Source organism: Manis javanica, chromosome 9 (genome assembly GCF_040802235.1).
Source record: "Manis javanica isolate MJ-LG chromosome 9, MJ_LKY, whole genome shotgun sequence".
Classification (NCBI taxonomy): domain Eukaryota; kingdom Metazoa; phylum Chordata; class Mammalia; order Pholidota; family Manidae; genus Manis; species Manis javanica.
Genome location: NC_133164.1, coordinates 103,061,112 through 103,083,939, shown reverse-complemented (window position 1 = coordinate 103,083,939; position 22,828 = coordinate 103,061,112). Strand labels below are relative to the sequence as shown.

The 22,828-nt window shown below is 36.8% G+C and overlaps 1 protein-coding gene across 4 annotated transcripts in view; it reads left to right on the top strand.

Moving 5' to 3' along the window:
- DYM (dymeclin) overlaps positions 1-22,828 on the top strand; it is a 403,540-nt gene that overhangs the window by 167,835 nt on the left and 212,877 nt on the right. For all 4 annotated transcript variants that reach the window (XM_073213038.1, XM_073213037.1, XM_073213039.1 and 1 more), the window contains 4 exons: positions 5,103-5,281; positions 7,087-7,212; positions 18,820-18,933; positions 19,898-19,992. In XM_073213038.1, the coding sequence (XP_073069139.1) occupies positions 5,103-5,281; positions 7,087-7,212; positions 18,820-18,933; positions 19,898-19,992 (514 nt within the window). The remainder of the gene's footprint in view (positions 1-5,102; positions 5,282-7,086; positions 7,213-18,819; positions 18,934-19,897; positions 19,993-22,828) is intronic.

The following is a 22,828-nucleotide window of genomic DNA, read 5'->3' as shown; positions in this document are numbered from 1 at the left end:
TTCTTAGGTAGTTTTTTGATTATCAGTTCAATTTCGTTGTGGGTAATTGATCTGTTCAGATTTTCTGTTTCTTTCTGGGTCAGCCATGGAAGGTTGTATTTGTCTAGAAAGTTGTCCATTTCTTCTAGATTATCCCATTTGTTAGCATATAATTTTTCATAGTATTCTCTATTAATTCTTGTATTTCAGTGGTGTCTGTAATGATTTTTCCCTTCTCATTTCTGATTCTGTATATGTGTATAGACTCTCTTTTTTTCTTGAAAAGTCTGGCTAGGCATTTATCTATTCTGTTTATTTTCTTGAAAGCTCTTGCTTTCATTGATTCTTTCTATTGTTTTAGTCTTCTCGATATTATTTATTTCTATTCTAATCTTTATTATGTCCCTCCTTCTACTGACTTTGGGCCTCATTTGTTCTTCTTTTTCTAGTTTCGTTAATTGTGAGTTTAGACTGTTCATATGGGATTGTTCATCTTTCCTGAGGTAGGCCTGTATTACAATAAATTTTCCTCTCAGCACAGTCTTCGCTGCATCCCACAGATTTCTGTGGTTTTGAATTATTGTTGTCATTTGTCTCCATATATTGCTTGATCTCTGTTTTTATTTGGCCATTGATCCATTGGTTATTTAGGAGCATGTTGTGAAGCTTCCATGTGTTTGTGGGATTTCTCATTTTCTTTGCATAGTTTATTTCTAGTTTCAAACTTTTGTGGTCTGAGAGCTGGTTGGTACAATTTCAATCTTTTTGAATTTACCAAGGTTCTTCTTGTGTCCTAGTATATGATCTATTCTTGAAAAAGTTCCATGTGCACTTGAGAAGAATATGTATTCTGCTGCTTTCAGGTGTTAGAGTTCTGTAGATGTCTGTTAGGTCCATCTGTTCTAATGTGTTGTTCAGTGCCTCTGTCTTCTTATTTTATGTCTGGTTGATCTGTCCTTTGGAGTGAGTGGAGTGTAGAAATCTCCTAGAATGAATACATTGCATTCTATTTCCCCTTTTAATTCTGTTAGTATTTGTTTCAAATATGTAGGTGCTCCTGTGTTGAGTACAAAGATATTTATAATGTTTATATCTTCTTGTTGGATTGACCCTTTTATCATTATGTAATGTCCTTGTTTGTCTCTTGGAACTTTCTTTGTTTTGAAGTCTGTTTTGTCTCATACAAGTACTGCCACTCCTGCTTTTTTCTCCCTATTATTTGCATGAAATACCTTTTTCCATCCCATCACTTTTAGTCCATGTATGTCTTGGTGTTTAAAGTGAGTTTCTTGTAGGCAGCATGTATATCCGTCTTGTTTTTTTATCCATTCAGTGACTCCATGTCTTTTTTCCCCTTATTTATTTATTTTATTTTTATTTTGCTCTCATTAATGTACAGTTACATGAATGGCATTATGGTTACCTGACTCCCCCTATTATCAAGTCCCCACCACATACCCCGTTGCAGTGACTCTATATCTTTTGATTGGTGCCACCAGACCATTTGCATTTAGTGTGATTATGGATCGGTATGTGCTTATTGACATTGCAGGCTTTAAGATTCATGGTTACCAGTGTTCAAGGTTTACATCCTTACTATCTAAGAGTCTAACTTAACTTGCTTAAAATGCTATTACAGACACAATCCAAAGGTTCTTTTTTTTTCATCCTTTTTCTTCCTTCTCCATTCTTTATATATTAGGTATCATATTCTGTACTCTTTGTCTATCCCTTGAATGTCTTTGGGGATAGTTAATTTAATTTTGCATTTGCTTAGTTATCAACTGTTCTACTTTCTTTACTGTGGTTTTATTACCTCTAGTGACAGCTATTAAACCTTGGGAACACTTCCATCTATAGCAGTCCCTCCAAAAACTATAGAGACAGTTTGTGGGAGGTAAATTCTGTCAGCTTTTGCTTATCTGGAAATGGTTTAATCCCTCCTTCAAATTTAAATGATAACCTTGCCAGATAAAGTATTCTTGGTTCAAGGCCCTTCTGCTTCATTACATTAAATACATCATGCCACTCTCTTCTCACCTGTAAGGTTTCTGTGAGAAGTGTGATGATAGCCTGATGGGCTTTCCTTGGTATGTGATCTTATTTCTCTCTCTGACTGCTTTTAATAGTCTGTCCTTATCATTGATCTTTGCCACTTTAATAATATATGTCTTTGTGTTGTTTTCCTTGGGTCCCTTGTGCTGGTAGATCTGTGCGCCTCCATGGCCTGAGAGACTATATCTATATCCTTCCCCAGATTGGGGAAGTTTTCAGCAATTACCTCCTCAAAGACACTTTCTTTCCCTTTTTCTCTCTCTTCTTCTGGTACCCCTATAATGCAAATATTTTTCCATTTAGATTGGTCACACGGTTCTCTCAATATTCTTTCATTCTTAGAGATCCTTTTTTCTCTCTGTGCCTCAGCTTCTTTGTATTCCTCTTCTCTAATTTCTATTTCATTTATCGTCTCCTCCACCATATCTAATCTGCTTTTAAAACTTTCCATTTGTTTCATTTCTGATACTGTGTTCCATAATGATTGGATCTCCGACCAGAATTCACTCCTGAGTTCTTCAATATTTTTCTGTACCTCCATGAGCATGTTCATGATTTTTATTTTGAAATCCCTTTCAAGAAGGTACCTGAGGTCGATTTCATTTGAATCTTTCTCAGGTGTTGTATTTATAATTTTACTTTGAACCAGATTCCTTTGGCGTTTCATATTTGTATATGGCGCCCTCTAGTGCCCAGAAGCTCTACTCTCTGGGTGTGCTCAGCCCCTGAAGCAATATCGGGGGTCGCAGGGGAGCAGTGTTGGTGCCTGGGGGGAAGGGAAGAGCTATTCCCTGCTTCCCAGCTGCTATGCCCGTCTCCAGTGCCCAAACCAGTGGGCTGAGCACAAAGGTATAAGCCTCTATGCTTTGTGTTTGTAGTTACTGTAGATGGGGCTTTCCTCTGGCTGGCCTAACGCCAGGGTAGGGTTTGATGGTTTGCGAGCCAGGTGTAGCTGGCTGGGAGAAAGGTGCAGTGGGCTGCATATTCACGGAGGGACTTCTTGGAGCTGTGTAGCCAGCCAGGGAGCTGGAGCACCTCAGGATCGTGAAAGTTCCCATCCTGCTGGGCAGAGTGCACCTGGACAATTTTGTCTACCTGTCCTTTCTCCTGAGCAGGAAGCTCTGTGCAATCCTTGCCTCTTTAGCAGCCCTCTTGCTAAGGGCTTCCTTGTTAGGAAGCCTCTCAGACTGCCTGCCTTTCTTTTGTCCCAGAGCAGCCAGATATGGATCCCTGCATTCCAAAAGCAGCTGGAATCTCAGTTTCTCTAGGTATTCTGCCTGTGTTAGCTTTCCAACCTCCTAATCATGAGATTACCATGAAAGCACCATGAAATGTAGGTTTGTGCTTCCAGAGCAGATCTCTGGAGTTAGGTATTCAGCAGTCCCAGGCCTCCACTCTGGCCCTGCTCTGTTTTGCTTCTTCCTGCTGGTGAGCTGGGGTGGGGGAAGGGCTTGGGTCCCACCGGGCCACAGCTTTGGTACCTTACCCTGTTCCGTGAGGTTTATTCTTTTCTCCAGGTGTATGCAGTTTGGCACAGTCCTCTTTCCTGTTGCTCTTTCAGGATTAGTTGTATTAATTATATTTTTGTATTATATGTGGTTTTAGGAGGAAGCCTGTCTCACCTCTCACGCTGCCATCTTTAATCCTATCAATCTCAAGGCATTTTTTTAGATCACTTTTCTCATAAAATTAAAGGTGAAAAAAGGAGAATCTGAGGTCTGCTATAAGGATTGTTATCATACATTTCTTTTTCATAAGAGAACTTTTGGAACTTTTGGGAATGTTAAAGCAACATTTAAAAATTCCTGGTGTGTGTGTGTGTGTTTTGCTTGTGGCTCTGTATCTTTCTAAAAATTCTCAGTGCTTAATTATCTGAACACAGCTGTCATGTTGCAGTTTCTTATCTGAGGAGATTATAATTTTCTCTAAATCAGTTGACCTGTCTTTTCCTCCTTTTTGACTTTATAACCTTGCTTGATTCAGTTTCTAAGCAAATCCAGCTAACCGTAGGAAGGGGGCTCTGTCAGTTTTAGAATATCAAGAATTTTTACAATATGGAATTTATGCTTTTTTATCAATCCAGTGACTCTACCTAACAAAACAAAAAGTTTCTTAATTGTTCTTAACTTAGTTTTAGGTTTTCCTTTAAACAAAAAAAAGTTATAGATGTTTTGTAACTGTTTTCTTATGTTTGATACATTCTGTCCATTATAGAATCTCATTGAACATACTGATTTTGATATTTTAAAACTAGCTAAATTATGTTTTTGATTTTTAAAACTAGCTAAGTTATATGTTTTTATCCTAGCTACATTCTTCATAAATGGGTTAATGACATTCATTAATACTTCAGCAGTGGTTATTCATTTGAAAAAAATTAACTTGGCTTCAAGGCAGTTTTTTCTTTTTAACTATCTTATGAAAGGATTTTCTGTTTTATGTAGAAGCTTTTGTATCCTTTCTCTATATATTTTTATTTCAGACTGGTGTTCATTTAGTTTTAGTGACAAAAATCTCAATGACATAGTTAAATTGTATCACTAGAGGGTCTCTTACCTAGTCCCATAGCTCTGTTTATTTAATTGCAGGTTTTTATAGCTGATTTAATAGTATGTAATATATAGCTATATTAATGCAAAAAAATGAAGTAAAACTATCTTAGTTTATGAAATATTTGGCCCCTTTTTTAAGATTAAAAAGTCACTGTGAAGTAGTATTTGCACATATATTTGTAATCATTGGAAGGGTGTGGTGTACATAGTATAGAGAAATAAATTATCCCAGTTTGTTTGTTTTTCATTTTTTTGGTGAGAACATTTCAAGTCTATTCTCTTAGCAAATCCAGTTATACAGTGTTACCAATTATAGCCACTGTGTTTTACATGAGTTCTTTTTTAGATAACATTTAAAATATAAATTAAAAATTTGAATCTGAAATACAGAAACATATACAAAATTAATGGGAATTGAATTGTGTACATTAACAGTGTGTTTATTATTTAATAAGGCATAGTCCAGAAAATACCGATGTAATATTTTTTAAAAATTTTGTGTTTTCTGTATTCCAGATAGCAGTCCTTTCCCCTCATCAATTCCACACGCCTTCCAGATTAACTTTAACAGTTTGTACACAGCCCTCTGTGAGCAGCAAACATCTGATCAAGCAACCCTCCTCTTGTATACATTGCTCCATCAAAACAGTAATATTAGGACGTACATGTTGGCTCGCACAGATATGGAAAATCTTGTAAGTATTGTACTAAACGTTTTGTGCTTTTTGCACTTAATTATGTTTTGGAGAATAATTTGTTTTCCCAGGAGGGTATGTATGTTTGCCTGGTTGCAAGGCTGATGATGACCTGGTGATCGAGGAGATGCCACCAGGCACAGGCGGAGTTATGAGTAGAAGAGAGTGCATGTGGAGATGGTGTCACTGAGCAGAACACAGCAGTACAACAAACTCCCTGCCTTTTAGAGCTTTATTTAATAGCCACCCACTGCCCATGATTTAGCCTGATCAGTTTCTCCAAGAAGCACTGTTTGCCATTCTTAAGAAGGTTTTAATTCCTTCTTGGTTCTACCTGTTCCTAAGTGCCTGCCCACCCAGTTCAGGGAACTCCTCACAGTTGCAGCATTTTCTGATGGGAACAGCTGAAAGGAAGGGTGATTTTCAACTTACTTTTCCATGTGTCTGTCCCTACAACAGGCTTAGACTTCAGGGCTCCCTGAACTTAGTTCCTGGGATGTTACTTCAAGTATGTTTGCCAGGTATCACTTAACTGCTTCCTTCACTATGAGAATGAAATTGGTTCCAATGTTTTGCACATTGACAAAAACTCCTATAGGCAATCACTGATTTCCATTATTACTAATGTGTGAACAAAAATGTTTCTGTGAGTGGAAAGCTACCTCACCAATGTGTTAATATTATAATTTGAAATACATATGTATAGATAACATTGGGCTATTCATGAAAATTGTGAACATCCCTGAAATAGCCAGCAGCTTTGAGAATGCTACTGAGAAAATGTCCCCTGTGCTCCAGTTTTTACAGTTTGATAGCAGGATTCTCCAGAAATTTGGTGGCTATTTCTTCAGTGTTAAAACACTAGTAAACATGGAATACTAGAATTTATTTGAAGAGCATATTCTATGTCAAAGTGGCACTAAGGACAAAAAATGTGATGAAAAAACCTGACTGCACACCAGCTCTATGTGGAAAACATTGGCTTACATAGTAAAATTGGGTGTAGTGGTTTACAGCTTGTAGAGTAAAAATTTGTGAAGAGAAGGCTTATTTACTGATGGGTGACTGAGCATAAGCAGAGGCAGTTCTGAGCATGATGTATTCTAAGGGAAATGATCACAATAAGCAGAAAGCTCATGACGTTGCCTGTTGTAGAAAGTTCCATGGTAAGAATGTTGATACATACAAGGCTGACATACACGGGTGAAAAGTTAAAAGATTTTGTTTTGGATTTTTTTTGGTGAAGGGGATTGAGTGGAGGGGTTGTGTCTTCATTTTTAGTATCTTGCACAGCTTGCTTTGATGTCTTAACTTATGTCCTTAACTGTCCTTCTGCTTTTCTCCTGTAATAAATACTTTTTTGAGGCTATGATTAGGAAAATGTTATCAGTAGGAAATTTGCTAATCTGATTTTGTGTAAAATTCATTTATTCTATAGTCTTTACTATTAAGAAATGTTGACACACTATAGTGTTTCTAAAAATATATCTTAATGTGTGTAACTACCTGATGGGCTGGAGGCTGCCATGCCTCTAAATGGCCTCTACAAACCCAACCTTTACTTGTAACAGACCTTCAAAGAGGAGGAGGATTTTTCTTTACTGCTATCTTAGCTGTACAATTGGAAAGTACTTTCAGTTACAGTTTTGTTTGTTTCAGAGTCATAGTTTGATTTTTTTTTTCTTCTAAAGAAAATGTAATTCTGAAATTAAAGTACCTGTACAAAATAAAAGTATAAAGGTTTATAAAGCATTGGTATTACAATAAAGTAATTTTGGTAGTAAATTAAACTTATTATTCTTTAGGTTTTACCAATTCTTGAGATTCTGTATCATGTTGAAGAAAGGAATTCGCACCATGTGTATATGGCCCTTATAATATTGCTGATCCTTACAGAAGATGATGGCTTCAATCGATCCATTCACGAAGTGGTAAGTCACCACTACTTGGGTTAGAGTTTCCGAATTACACAATAGACATGTCCCTCCTGAGGATTAACTGTAGCCTTAGCATTTCTTTCTTCTTTTCCTTCTGGTAGATGTTTCTGCAAGAACCTGACTTGGAAATGGTGTGTTTTTCTGCTGATTTATGAAGTGGTGCTTTTTTCTGAATGAGTATTAGCTACTTAAAAGTTCTGTCAAAATGGTTCCTTTAGTAATTGGCAAATATTTTTGTTGCCACTGAGTTCGTTTTTCCTCTACATTTCATTTCCACTTTTTAGTTGTAATAGAAATCATCAAATAGGTTGCTCTCTCAATGTAGAATGAGTGAAAGAACAGGGGACAAAGAGAAGAAGACTGAGAAATTGATGGTTTTATATTTCTATAGTCCTTTTGTTGAGTTCCATTCCCAACCTGATTTTATCTTTCTCTTTGTTATTATTCTTTGTGTCAAAGTAATACATGTACATAGTTTTAAAACTTATATAGAAGTACTAGGATTTAATGCAGATTAGCAGACCCCATGTCTACCCTATACCTAATACCCCCACCCCAAAGACAAATGCTTGCAGCTTTGTCCATGTTTCTCAAGAACATGCTTATACTGCTTTCTTGATTTTTCAGATTTCAATATTCACTGTTATCTTCCTGAGATGGAAGACAAGTCATTAGCTCTCCTTCTTGTACATTGTGTGTGTTCCCTCTGCATTCCCAGCCCTGCTTCCAGCACATAGACTTTTTCCTCCTTCCATCTTCATTTTTTTTGTGGACTCCTGTCTAACTCCAATTGGAGGCTTTCCTCAAATGTCTGGTGATCTGTGTTCATATTTAGGAGTAGTACACTAAGGAGTTGATTGTAAGTTCTCAGTGTGGGCAGGACTTATTTGCTATAACTTGCTCTGTATAGCCTATTTCTTTGGGGATTCTACTCTCTGTAGGCCATGTCTTTTGGGGTGATCAATTTTTCAGGGGGGACTCTTCCAGTCTCCTTGCTGTAGGGTGCAGTGGGGAGGACAGGGCTAGTACTTTCACTCTTCACAGGGTACAAACACTTTCTTTTCTTCAGTAGGGCTTTGTGTTATCTTTACTTCTCTGTGATATCCCACTAAAACTTTTTTTTGCCTCTTAAATAGTGTGACCATCATTTCAACTAAGATTTAAGGAATCTTGACACTGTACAAAGAGGATAAGATGTATAAATTTCTTGATTTCTTACATTTAGTGAAGTACTGCCAGATAGAAAATACATGCCCTGATTTACTCAGTATTTTTAAATAGCATTTCTCTTTCTTTTAATAAGGAGTTAAAAACCAATGTGATTTTCTAAAGTACTTAAAAATTGAGGTATAAAATATTGTGCACTAATTTTAAAGGTACAACCTATGAGTTTTTACATATGTATATACCTGTATTATTTCATATGTGTATACCTGTATATATTGAACATTTCTAGCATAATAGAAGACTCCCTTATGCCTCTTCCTGGTCAATACCCCACACCAACCAGAGTGAACCACTATTTTGACTTCTCTCAAAATAGATCTTTACTTCTCCTTGAATTACAGTGTGTTCTCTTTTATACTGGCTTCTTTCATGCAACATAGTATTGCAGAAATTTACCATATTACTGGGTCATTAATTTGTTCTTCTCCATTGCTGTGTGCCATTCTGTTGTATGAATATACCACAGTATGTTTATCCATTTTCTGGTTCAAGGATATTTGGATTTTTTACAGTTTAAAACTGTTTTTGATAAAGCTGCTGTGCACATTTTCAAACATGTATTTCAGTGGACATACGCATTCATTCCCTTGGGTGTAAACCTAGGAATAGAATTTCTGGGTCATAATGTGTGTGTTGGCTCTAGGAGTAAAACTGAAGCTGGGCATACCCCACAACTCAGCAATTTCAGTCCCAAGGTTATCTAGCAAAACTCGTGCACACTTGCACAGAGAGAACATGCTTATTAATGGTCATCCACATCACTGATTATAGTTTTGAAAAGATTTACAGCATGCAGAATAAAACAATCAGGGTGATGGCTACATCTAGAGAGTATGGGAATGAAAATGGGGAAGAGTACACAGTGGGGCTTCACCTTGGTCAGTAATTGTTTATCTGCATGGTGATGAAGTACCCAGTTCAGAAAAGTGGCTGCCTAAGGTTACAGAATATGATCAGGGAAGAGTAGTGAGGGGCTTCAGATGCTTCAGAAGCAAAGATATTAATATTTGATAAAACTGGGTGATGAATACAGTGGTGTTCTCTGTACCAGGCTATTCAGTCATACTTTCTGTGATGATAGAAAGCTTCTGTAATTGCACTTGGAGAAGATTTGGTAGCACTTGACATGTGCCTAGTGTGACTGAGGAACAGAATTTTTTATTTTAATATAAATACACATTTGTGCCTAGAGCTACTGTGTTGGACATTGCTGTTCTATGCTTTTTAGTTAATAGTGACCCTCACATAGTATTTTAAAAAGGATAACTTCTTGGGGAACCCTCTTACACTGCTGGTGGGAATGTAAATTAATTGAACCATTGTGAAAAGCAGTATGGAGGTTCCTCAAAAAACTAAAAATAGAAATAGCATTTGACCTAGGAATTCCACTCCTAGGAATTTACCCTAAGAAAACAGGATCACAGATTCAAAAAGACATATGCACTTTATGTTTATTGCAGCACTGTTTACAATAGCCAAGAAATGGGAGCAACCTAAGTGTCCATCAGTAGATGAATGGATAAAGAAGATGTGATATATATACACAATGGAATATTATTCAGCCATAAGAAGAAAACAAATCCTACCATTTAGAACAACATGGATGGAGCTAGAGGGTATTATGCTCAGTGAAATAAACCAGGCAGAGAAATACAAGTACCAGATGATTTCCCTCATCTGTGGAGTGTGAGAACAAAGAAAAAACTGAAGGAACAAAACAACAGCAGACTCACAGAACCCAAGAATGTACTAACAGTTACCAAAGGGAAAGGGACTTGGGAAGGTTGGAGTGATAAGGGGATTAAAGGGCATTATGATTAGAACACATAATGTCATGGGGGCACTGGGAAGGCAGTATAGCACAGAGAAGACAAGTAGTGACTCTGTAGCATCTTACTACACTGATGGACAGTGACTATAATGGGGTATGTGGTGGGGACTTGATAACAGGGGGAATGTAGTGACCACAGTGTTGCTCATGTGAAACCTGAGCATAAGATTGTATATCAGTGATACCTTAATAAAAAAAAGGGATTACTTCTTATTCAATGACTTTTTAACTGTACTTCCTAGAAAACTCTTGCAGATGTGCTTATGAAGTCGCTAAGTACCAGAAACTGGGTAGCTTAAAACGTGTTTTACAGATATTTTTGCTTTTAAAATCTACGTGATTCCTGATTTCCAGTAATATCCAGAGAGTAAGAATATGGAGAGTGAGAATTCATGGTTTCTGAGTTTCATATAGTGAGATTTTGGATAATGAGGGTAAGAGTCTATATTGTAACACTGTTTTTAATAGGGGAAAAATGGGAAATAAATTTCTATTAATAGAAGAGTGATTTTTTTTTAAAAAGTGGCCTATTATACAAGCACTGTTCAGTACTTCAATGGACTAGCAAGTAGACTTATATGTAGAGTCTATACTCAAATATTTAACTTCTAAGGCACCAAAATCAGCCATTAAGAATGGATATTAACTGTAGTTCTTTGTTCTCTGTTGTGGATTAATTGCTGAACCCTCAGGAAGTCCTGGAGGTATGGCTTAGTGCAGTAGCTATTTATTAACTATCAAGGAAGTATTTAATTTTTAAAAATAATTGGTTCTATTAGATTTTGGCATACATGATAAATATTTCTTATATGCATCAATATAAGGGTGTTGCAAAAACATACTGAATCTAAGAAACAGGATGTAAACAAAAAAGATTCTAGGGTTGCCATAACTAATTACTACAAACAGGGTGGTTTAAAGCAACAGAAATTTATTGTCATAGTTCTGGAGATCAGAAGTCTGAAAGCAAAGTGTAGGCAGGGCCGTGTTTTCTGTGAAGGATCTAGGGGAGGGATCCTTCTCTCTCCCTAGCTTCTGGTGGTCCTTGGAGTTCATTGGCATGTAGCTGCATCACCTTTATCTCTGTGTCTGTCGCCACATGGCTTCCTTCATTTGGTGTCTTTTCCTGGGTCTCTCCTCCTCCTCCCTGTAAGGACAGCAGTCATATTGGATTTAGGGTCCATCCTAATCCAATATGACCTAATCGTAACTTGATTGTGTTTATGAGGACCTCATTTCCAAATGAGGTCATATTCATAGGTTTTGGGGTCATAAATTTGGCGTGACACTATTCAACTCAATACATCCTGATACTGGTTATGTAAATTAGAAAGTATACAAAGGAATGCTATGTTTTGGGGTATTGTATGTATATACATAAAGTACTTGAAATGTACTAGAAAGATACATATTCAAGTCAAGACAATGTTTGTTCCTCTTTGGGGGAATAAATGGGATTTATATCTTAAAAAATAAAATGTGAATGTCAGTTGTGGAAGTACGGAAGTTAATTATACTTTGTGTTTTTCTACACATACTTGATTTTTTAAGGACTTGATACCATATAATGTGTTACTGCATATATAACATTTGAAAGAGAGATATTTTAAAAAAGCAAATTATATAAGGGGAAAAAAGCCCAAAAAAGGACCTAGAACCACAAGCAATTCTTACATATGTTTTGAAAAGGAAGACATTTTCACATCCATAGGGATTGCCTTATACATTTCATTTAAGTTATTCTTGCATAAACTGATAAATATATGAAATGCATAATTAGGATAATAACAGTCTAAAACTATTAAACTGAATGAACATTGAATGCAGGAGGGGAGAAATTTTGTAAGAACCAAATAAACAGGTCAAGAACTATAGTGAGGTTACCAAGAAAGTTTTCTGTATGCTGCCTATTAAGCATTAATGTCCCATGGGACACTGTATGAACTGTATAACTAGTTATTTATACTTTTTCTTAAACACTACCACAATTTCTAAACAGTGATAAATTTTTCACAGAAGGAAAAGACAAATCCTTATGTAAATGCTAAATTAGACTTCTAGTTTTCATAATATCATTGTAAGTTTACTATGTGGATACACATTAAATATTTGTTGAATGTGAAATGAATAATACTACTTTTATTCAGAACTCTTCTTCCATCCAGTTTTGTGACACACACAAGTAGATGTTAACCACTAATGGCCTCTGTTTCAAACATCGATGGCTTATGATATTTATTTCTAAACAAAAGAGCAAAGAGAGAGGAGAAGCTGAACTATACTCAAGTGTATGACCTTTTAAAAGACAGAAACTCCTCTCACTAGTGAAGTTGCCTGTTGAGTATCCTGGGTTAGTATTCCCTCGGAGACTTACCAGCAGTAATTCTTAAACTTTTTGGTTTTTACACGTAAAAATAAATGAGGGCATTTGTGGAATGTAACAATGAAGGAAAACTGAAGGGACTAGCGGTTACCAAAGGGGAGGGGTGGGAGAGGGTGGGTGAGGAGGGAGGGAAAAGGGGATTGAGGAGTATTATGATTAATATACATGGTGTGGGGGGGATCATGGGGAAGACAGTGTAGCACAGAGAGAACAAGTGGTGACTGTGTGGTATCTTGCTACACTGATGGACGGTGACTATAGGTGGGGTATGAGGGGGGAAGCGATAATATGGGTGAATGTAGTGACCACATTGTTTTTCATGTGAAACCTTCTTAAGAGTGTATATCAATGATATCTTAATAAAAGAATAAATAAAATAAAAATAAATAAGGGCACTAAATAACTTTTTTATATAGGTTATAGTTCTACTCATTTATCATATTAGAAACTAAATTTGACATATTTAAAAAATGTTTAACTAGGTCAGTTAGAAATAATAAATACTGTAATAATAAGCCCATTGCATGGTAGCCTCAATAACATATTTTTATGAGAATAAATTTTTCCACAGAGAAAAGTTTTCCACGAACAGAAATTTAGTGAGAAGAGTAGCATTAATTCACATTTTTACAAATCTAATGAATTTCCTTAACAGAAGACAGCTTCCCATGTCTGCTTCTTTATTAAGTTTATTGTGCTATCAGGCATGTTATGTGGCTTCTGGAAAACTCAGCTGTACACTCATGAGAGAATTGAGACTGGAGAGTCATGTGGTATTATCATGAAGATAATTTTGGCCTCAAATATTCTGCAGGAATGTTTCAGGGACCTCTGGTGGTCCCAGGGCCACATTTTGAGAACTGCTGCCTTGGAGAGTAAGTCCGGATGTAACACTTCACCATACCTTTATAAAGATTCAACTGGCAAAACTCTTTGTTTTGAATTTTTAAACTATTGTGCACATAGGTTATCTCTTCTGCTTGATTAAGGCCATTATTAGTCATCAATGAATTGAAATGCTTAAAACTGTACATTTTTTACTTCACAAACAATATTCAGCTACCATGTACTGGTCATTTGCTCTATGCTAGCCTCTGAATGGAGACTGCAGAATACATTCCGGGTTGGGTAATTTGTAATGAGGGACAGTAGGTGACATGGGGTTCTTCATGCCAGATAGCTGAACTGAGTAAAAATTTATATTGTGGAGGTCCTTGTGTGTGCTTGCATGAAGTCAAACATAGTATTCCCTTACTTTTATATTTTTCTTATCTGTTTCAATACCCCCATTTTCATTCTTAATATTGTTTGGAATTTTAGGGGGGGATAGACTTACCAAAGAAATTCCTATGCTGTTGGTCTTTTAGAACAACTGAGGTACAAGCATATTATTTAGACTTGGTTATATTTTCCTGACTTCATGGATTATAATTATGGTTTTTTTTTGTTGTTTGGTAGTCCATATTTTCCTTTTATATTTTATATTTTTATTGGAATAAAGTTTGATATACAATATTATATTGAATTCAGATGTACAACATAGTGACTTGATAACTAGTTGCTTGCCATGGTAGGTGTAGTTCCTCTTGTTAACCTTACCCAGATATTATAATATTGTTGGTTATATTCTGTATGTAGTACTTCCATTTCTATGACTAACTTATTTTACAATTTGCAGTTTGTACCTCTTTATCCCCTTCACCTATGTTACCTATTCCACCCCCACCCTGTACCCCCTGCCATGGTAACCAAAGTTTGTTGTTCACGTTTATGGGTCTATTTCTTAGTATTCTCCTTCTCTTGGATTCTTCTGGCTGTTTTTTATTATTGTTACAGTGGTGAGGTAGTGGAGAGGTAGCTAAGCACTTACATGTGTGGTTGTTTTTTTCCCCAGAAATGGTGCATGGGGGGGTTCCTGCTGAGTGCTTGCATATTTAGAAGTCTATATTTTTGTATATACTTCTGTGGTAGTCTTCGTAGGTATAGCATTCTAGAATCAGAATCTATCCCTCAAAAATTTGTAGATGTTGTTGTCCTTCAAATGTGTAGCATTCAAGATAAGGAATCTAATGTTAGTCATTTCCCTTTCTTTTGGTGATAATGTGTTCTGTCTGGAAGGCAGTAGAGTTTTCTCACACACTGTGAACAGAAACTTAACAGTAATTTTTGATGGTTTTCAATATTTCTGCTTAGAATGTTCAAAGTCTTTCTTCTTGAAGAAATTTTCTTCTATCAGTAATTTTTCTCTTTTCCTTCCAGTCTGTTCCTTCTGGAACCTTATTAACTAGACCTTAGATCACTGCTTTTCTCTGTATATGCTTCTTTAGCCTTTTATTGCTGTTGTCTGAGAGAACTGAGTTTAGTCTTTTTTTGTTTGTTTGTTTATTAAGGTACTTTTGATATACACTCTTACGAAGGTTTCACATGAAAAAACAATTTGGTACTACATTCACCCATATTATCGAGTCCCCACCCATACCCAATGCAGTCACTGTCCATCAGTGTAGTAAGATGCCACAGATTCTGTGCTACACTGTTGTCCCCGTGATCCCCCACAGCATGTGTACTAAACATAATACCCCTCGATCCCCTTCTCCCTCCCTCCCCACCAGTCCTCCCCCACCCCTCCCCTTTGGTAACCACTAGTCCCTTCTTGGAGTCTGTGAGTCTGCTGCTATTTTATTCCTTCCATTTTGCTTTGTTGTTATACTTCACAAATGAGGGAAATCATTTGGCACTTGTCTTTCTCTGCCTGGCTTCTTTCACTGAACAGCTCCATCCATTTGTTTCTTTGTTATGGTCAAATAGTATTCCATTGTGTATATGTACCGCATCTTCTTTATCCATTCATCTACTGATGGACACTTAGGTTGCTTCCATATCGTGGCTATTGTAAATAGTGCTGTGATAAACATAGGGGTGCATATGTCTTTTTGAATCTGAGAACTTGTATTCTTTGGGTAAATTCCTAGGAGTGGGATTCCCAGGTCAAATGGTATTTCTAATTTTAGTTTTTTGAGGAACCTCCATATTGCTTGCCTCGATGGTTGAACTAGGTTACATTCCCACCAGCAGTGCAGGAGGGTTCCCTTTTCTCCACATCCTTGCCAGCATTTGTTGTTCTTAGTCTTTTTGATGCTGGCCATCCTAACTGGTGTGAGGTGATAACCCTTTGTGGTTTTAATTTGCATTTCCCTCATGATGAGTGATGTGGAGCATCTTTTCATGTGCTTGTTGGCCATCTGAATTTCTTCTTCGGAGAATTATCTCTTCATATCCTCCACCCATTTTTTAGTCAGTTTATTTGCTTTTTAGGTGTTGAGGCATGTGAGTTCTTTATATACTTTGGATGTTAACCCCTTGTCGAATATGTTGTTTACAAATATATTCTCCCATACTGTAGGATGTCTTTTTGTTCTACTGATGGTGTCCTTTGCCGTACAGAAGCTTTTTTAGTTTGATGTAGTCCCAAGTGTTCAGTTTTGCTTTTGTTTCCCTTGCTTGAGGAGAGGAGTTCAGGAAGAAGTTGCTTGTATTTATATTCAGATTTTTGCCTATGTTTTCTTCTAAGAGTTTTATGGTTTCATGACTTACATTCAGGTCTTTCATCCATTTTGAGTTTACTTTTGTGTATGGCATTAAACAATCCTGTTTCATTCTCTTGCATGTAGCTGTCCAGTTTGCCAACACGAGCTGTTGAAGAGGCTGTCATTTCCCCATTGTATGTCCGTGGCTCCTTTATCCTTTATTAATTGACCATATATTCTTGGGTTTATATCTGGGCTCTGTAGTCTCTTCCATTGGTCTATTGTTCTGTTCTTGTGCCAGTAGCAAATTATCTTGGTTACTGTGGCTTTGTAGTAGAGCTTGAAGCAGGAGAGCATAATCCCCCCAGCTTTATTCTTCCTTCTCAGGATTGCTTTGGCTGTTTGGGGTCTTTTGTGGTTTCATATGAAGTTTAGAACTATTTGCTCTAGTTTGTTGAAGAATGCTATTGGTATTTTGATTGGTATTGCTTTGAATCTGTAGATTGCTTTAGGCAGGATGGCCATTTTGACTATTAATTCTTCCTAGCCATGAGCATGGGATGTGTTTCCATTTATTGGTATCTTTAATTTCTCTCATGAGTGTCTTGTAGTTTTCGGAGTATAGGTCTTTCACTTCCTTGGTTAAGGTTTATTCCTAGGTATTTTATTCTTTTTTAGTGCAATTATAAATGTTATTGTTTTCCTGAGTTCTCTTTCTGCTATTTCATCATTAGTGCATAGGAAAGCAACAGATTTTGCATATTAATTTTGTATCTTGCAACTTTGCTGAATTCAGATAGATCTAGTAGTTTTGGAGTGGATTCTTTAGGGTTTTTTTGTATGATGTCATGTCATGTGCAAACAGGGACAGTTTAACTTCTTCTTTACCAATCTGGATGCCTTTTATTTCTTTGTATTGTCTGATTGCCATGGCTAAGATCTCCAGAACTATGCTGAATAAAAGTGGGGAGAGTGGGCATCCTTGTCTTGCTCCCAATCTTAAAAGGATGGCTTCTTGCTGTTAAATGTGATTTTGGCTGTGGGTTTCAGTTTAGTCTTTTCAGTTCACAAAGTGAGTTATCTGTTGTGCCCATTCCTCTAATTTCTTCTCTCTCAGGTTTCAGTCATCATGTTTTTAACCTTCAGCAGCTTTTTCTCCTCCACAGCTTTTCTGTGATTCTCCTTCATAGTAGCCTGTTCTTACTTTATGGATGCAGTCTTCTGTCAAATCTCATGGTATCTAAAGATAACATTTAGAATCTAAGAAAATTTTTTTCCAGCTTCTTAAATTATCTCTGTTTAATTGGGGGCCTGTTTCCTCTTCATGTTCAGTTCCATATTTACTCATTTTCACAGTATTTGGTAAACATTTTGTTGTGAACACATTAGACATATATATAATTGGAAAAAATAGCCTAATGCAATAAAGACATGCAATAAGTAGGGCAAAGTCCACTTACTGCATTTGGCTCTTAAGACTTTATAATGTAAAATAGCATCTCTCCCACCTTATTCACCACTTAGTATAGAAACTGGGTTAATACAGTTCCTACATTTGGTTTTGGCTGATTATATCATTGCGTTAATTTAACATATTCTTCTATCCTCTGTATTTCATATGTGCTGGTAATTAGAACAGAGGCTAGCTTAGATTCAACATGTATTGCTTTAGATTGTTGATTCTCTGCTTTTTTGATGGCTTTTTGTTATCCATTCATGGTTGTAAATGAGAGTCTAGTTTCATTTGTTTTGAATGGTGATGGCATCCCCCACAATAGTTGTGAATGATGGGCATTGGCTGTGCTCTGTGCAGCAATGTAGCTTCTTGGTGGAGAGGGCAGGATTATCTTCCTTTTTCATTCATAGATGAAGAAGAATGGGGCACATTGACTCCATGAGTCGAGGAGAGAAAAGAGTGATCTTAATGGAAGAGGACTTCAGGGGACTTCTAGTGCTCAGTTGAGGCTGTTGATATTTTTGCATTTTACCTCCTTTATTGTGGCAGCCCATAATTGGCTGCTGCACTTAACAATTTTTCTCTCTCTTGCCCTATTCTGATGCCCATGTTGCATATCTACCATGGAACTGCACCCACTTAAGCTAGAAAACAGTTCTTGCTAACCGAGGCCTGGAGGTGAGTTCCAGAGCTGCCTGCTCTAAAAGCCACAGTAGAACACTGCATCTCTTCTGGAAGATCTTGGCTAATTTGTGTTCTTGGCCTTTCCTGAACACAAGAGTGGAGGTTTTTTGTGGTTGTTGGGACAGCTCTGCTTTTCAAGGGACTCCTTAGCTTTCTTGTTTTCACTTTCAAACTGCTTGACTCTGATTGGCTTTCTGTCAGTCTTGTCCTCTGTTCCATACCTCTTCCAGCTGTCTCTGTTTTGTGTCTACCAAAGATATATACCCTCCTCTGTTTTCCATACCTGCTTTTTCTCCTTTTGTATTTAAGAAGAAAGGAGAAGCAAACCCATCAGCACAGTTCTGTCATCTTGAACTGAAGGTCTCACAGTTCACGTTTAAATACTGTTTAATTTCCCCAGAGCAAAGCCATGGCTATCAGACATTGTAGACATGGATAATCCCTTTTTTCCTAAAGCTATCATATTCACTTCAACTTTTCTCCCTCATTACAGATATTAAAAAATATTACTTGGTATTCAGAACGGGTTTTAACTGAAATTTCACTGGGAAGTCTCCTGATACTGGTCGTAATAAGAACCATTCAATACAACATGACAAGGACAAGAGTAAGTATTCCATAGCTCTTTTTCTGTCTTTATGCATACAGTGCATATTGGACTATAGTTTAAAGCAATCTCAATATTTAGAGTGCTAATAACATTCTCATTAAATACAGTAGAAAATACAGATCCACATATAGTCGCTGTATCACATGCTCCTAGTGTAATATATATTGTGTCTGTTTCTTAATATTTAATAGGTTATATAATCAGAGATATTTTACATGAAATAGAAAAAAACAGCAGAACATATTTACATAAACCTTGCTGAACTGATAAAACTGATTTACCTTTTAAAAGCAGTAACAACAAAATGTGAGAAGATAGCAACACAAGAAAATATGAATTTGGATGTGAAAGGAAGTGGAAGAAAGAGAATACATTAGAGAATAAAAGAAAAATCTTGACTGGATTGCATTTGCAGTACTTGGGAGCAAAGTGCAGTTCTGGTCAACAGAGAAGCTGAAAGCACAAGTCACAGCTCAGAGAAATGGTCAAGTTTTCTGCACTGTTTTCAGCTATTCCCTTCTGGGGGGCTAATGTAGGTGCATGTCCACAACCTTCTATCTGAAATTCTAGGGGCCAGATGTGTTTTATTAGAATGGAGACTTTTTTGACTTTAGAAAGATAATTACATATGCTACACTGTATGTGACCATTAGGCTCTGGAGCAGCACGCTGTAATTAAACATTAATATTTCTGCAGTGAACTATTTCAGTATTGACCAGAGTGGGGATAATGAAGACCATAAATAACATCATAATCTTTTGTGCCAGATGTTGCTTCTAAATGAGTGGTGAAAAAACCTGAGTTTTCAATGCCTTATGTATTTTGGAGTTGAGAGAGAAGGATTGTGGACCTGAACTCTCTAAAATGAGTGACAACTGAGTTACATTTTCTTCTAGTTAACCTTTCTTCCCATGTAGAGAGGATTTGATGTATGTTTTAAACTTGCTGTTTTTCTGACAGGACAAGTACCTTCACACAAATTGTTTGGCAGCTTTAGCAAATATGTCGGCACAGTTTCGTTCTCTCCATCAGTATGCTGCCCAGAGGATCATCAGGTAAATATGAGCTTTTAAAGAAATACTGATTTTTGCCTTCTGGCTGACGTATTGAAAAAGGTAGTCTGGCAGTCCCTTTTTAAATGTTATCTGTGAGGAATATAAAATTTACCTACACAATTGACATCACCTTCTTGTTTAGTTGGAAATACCTTGTTGTGCTTTGTTTTCCAACCCACCTCTTTGATCAAAGTGTTTATTTTCAATCTTTTTATAAAATTCAGTCTTATGCTGTGTGGTTTTAGCTTTTTACAGAGGAGCAGGTGTATTTCTGAGTAAATGCAAACTAAATCTTAACATATTTGCTGAGCATTTTATAGAGCGTCGCATTGCCCTTTGAAGGAGATACCTGTTTTTGTTTTAGAGAATTCTTTTTACAAAAGACTATAGCAGCTTACCGCTGTATTAGTTTACTATTGCTCCTATAGCAAATTGCCACAAATTAGTGGCTTAAAACAGCAGAGATTTCTTACACAATACTGTAGTTTAGAAGTTCAACCCAGGTTTCACTAGGCTAAAATCAAGTTGTCAACAGGGCTGCATTCCTTTCTGGAGGCTTTGGAGGAGCATCTGTTTTCTTGCCTTTTCCATCTGCTAAAAGCTGCCTACTTTCTTGGCTTGGGGCCTCTCCCACCATTGTTAAAGCCAGCAACAGTAAGTTATTGTTTTTCTCACATCTCATCACTCTGACATCTTCTTCTGGTTCCCTCTTCCCCTTTGAGGATCTTGAGATTGCCTTGTCCACACCCAAATAACCCAGGATGATCTACACATCTCAAGGTTTGCGAAGTCCCTTTTGCCGTCTAAGGTGACATAGTCACAGGTCTAGGAGATTAGTAGGAGGTGGACATTTTAGGGTGGGGAGGGAGGCAATATTCTCCCTGCCACTACACCACCCAAATTCCCATCACTTTCTTCCCTTTTGCCAAAGACATAATCCATAAGGGTAGGAAAGCTGATTATTAAGTGATGAGTGGATATCATTTGCATAAATTTTTAATATATGTGGGTAATTTTTGGCCTTCAGGTAGGATGCTTTATATTGTCCTAGTGTCTCTTAAGGAAAACATTGGTTATGAAAGTAAATGAAGTCCAGTCATTTCCTTTAATTCTTGCTTTTGGGCAGTGCTGTTCTGGTGATTAGTTTTTGTGTGTTAGTCATTGATGGTGATCACAAGTCTGTATCATTTTTGATCTTTGATCTCTTCTTTCCATCCATTCGTTAGGGACAGTTATTGACCTAGACTCATTTTTAACAATCACTCAGAATTAACTTTTTTATTTTCAGAATTTAGCAGATGGTATTTTCCATTGATGTGCTATGAAATTTTGGTCTGGTCTTAATACATTATATTGGCTTTGAGTTTGTACTTGAGAGATTGTCCAGTTGACTGACTTTGGACTAACACAAACTTCATGATTTAAAAGTAAACATTGCATCATCTCATACCTCGGATTCTTCCAGGTGTTCTGAAGAGCCTTTAGTTTCTAAAAATTAGCCTTTGTCTCCATGCTTTATGTCAGAGTGACAAATTTAATGATATCTGTGCTGCTTTGTGGTCTGGTTTTCTTTGTGTGTATATAGAGTTTTATAACTTTGAGGAGATTTCATTACAAGATTAATTTTCCGCAACTGATATGTGAATATTTGGCCTATTCAGCTTGAAAATTCCAAATGAACTGGTTCAGAATTTAAGTTCTGATAGATAGAATGTATCAAGCAAGACTAAACAAAAGTTTTCTAGGTGTAAGAGTTGGAAAAATGCAAATAAAGCACTGTATCTAATTTTCTATCTGTGATGGGTAAAATGGAAAACCAATAGTATTTGTAGAAATAGGAAATGTAATTTAGATTTGCGGTTTGGGGATGTTTAGATCAGGTTTATCATCAATAAGGAATAGTACTTTACTTCATTTTAATGGAATTTTATTTAGCATTATATTAGTGATAAACTGTGTTAATTCAAGGAATATCAAAATTATAAAAATTCCTGCCCGTGAGTAGTTTATACTTCAGTAGCCAAGGTAAGACAAGGGCAAACATTTATGATATACAGCAAAATGTGGTGAATACTGTGATAAGGGTGAGTGTTAGTTCAGAGAATGGTGAGTACATATCTCATTGAGAAATATGGCAAGGTGAGTTGAGAGATTCTCTAGAGATTGGCCGGATAGGAAAAAGCACCAGCCACTACAAACCAAACCAAAACAAGAAGCGGTGTGGTGAGAGAGCAATAACTGGTCCAGCTCCATTGGTATGTTGTGGACCGTTGGCTTACAGGGGAGAAGCCTTGCTGGCACCTTCTTGTGGAGGGCTTAACTCTTAGATCCATAGTTTGGGAATAGAGAGAAAAGGTCTGATCTTCAGTAACAACAAAGAAGAAAATGTGAACAAATGAATTGTAAGTGGGTGTTAAAAGAAATAATTTAATGCAGATTTCTAGAGTCATCACTTTCAGCAGATGATGTTAGTATGCTCCATTTGTCACCCTGAGGGACATGCAGTTTCAACAAGTTCTTAAGTGTTGCCAGTGCTTCTGGTCCGAGGGCCACATCTGAATAGACAGTGTGGACCAGATCATCTTCATCATTTAGGAGTGAGCTTGTTAGAAATAGAGTGTCGGCCCAGTTTCAGACCTGCTAAATCGGAAGCTTCATTTTAAAAAGATCCCCAAATGATTTGTGCGTATTAAAGTTTGGAAAGCACTTTGAGTTGGAGTTTGAAAATCAAGATCTATTCCCTTAGAAAACAATTGTCTTGAATTGGAGATGGGGGCCAGCCAGCCTTTTCTATCATGAAGAAAGTCATTTTCTACTAAATGTTTGTGTTTAGAGT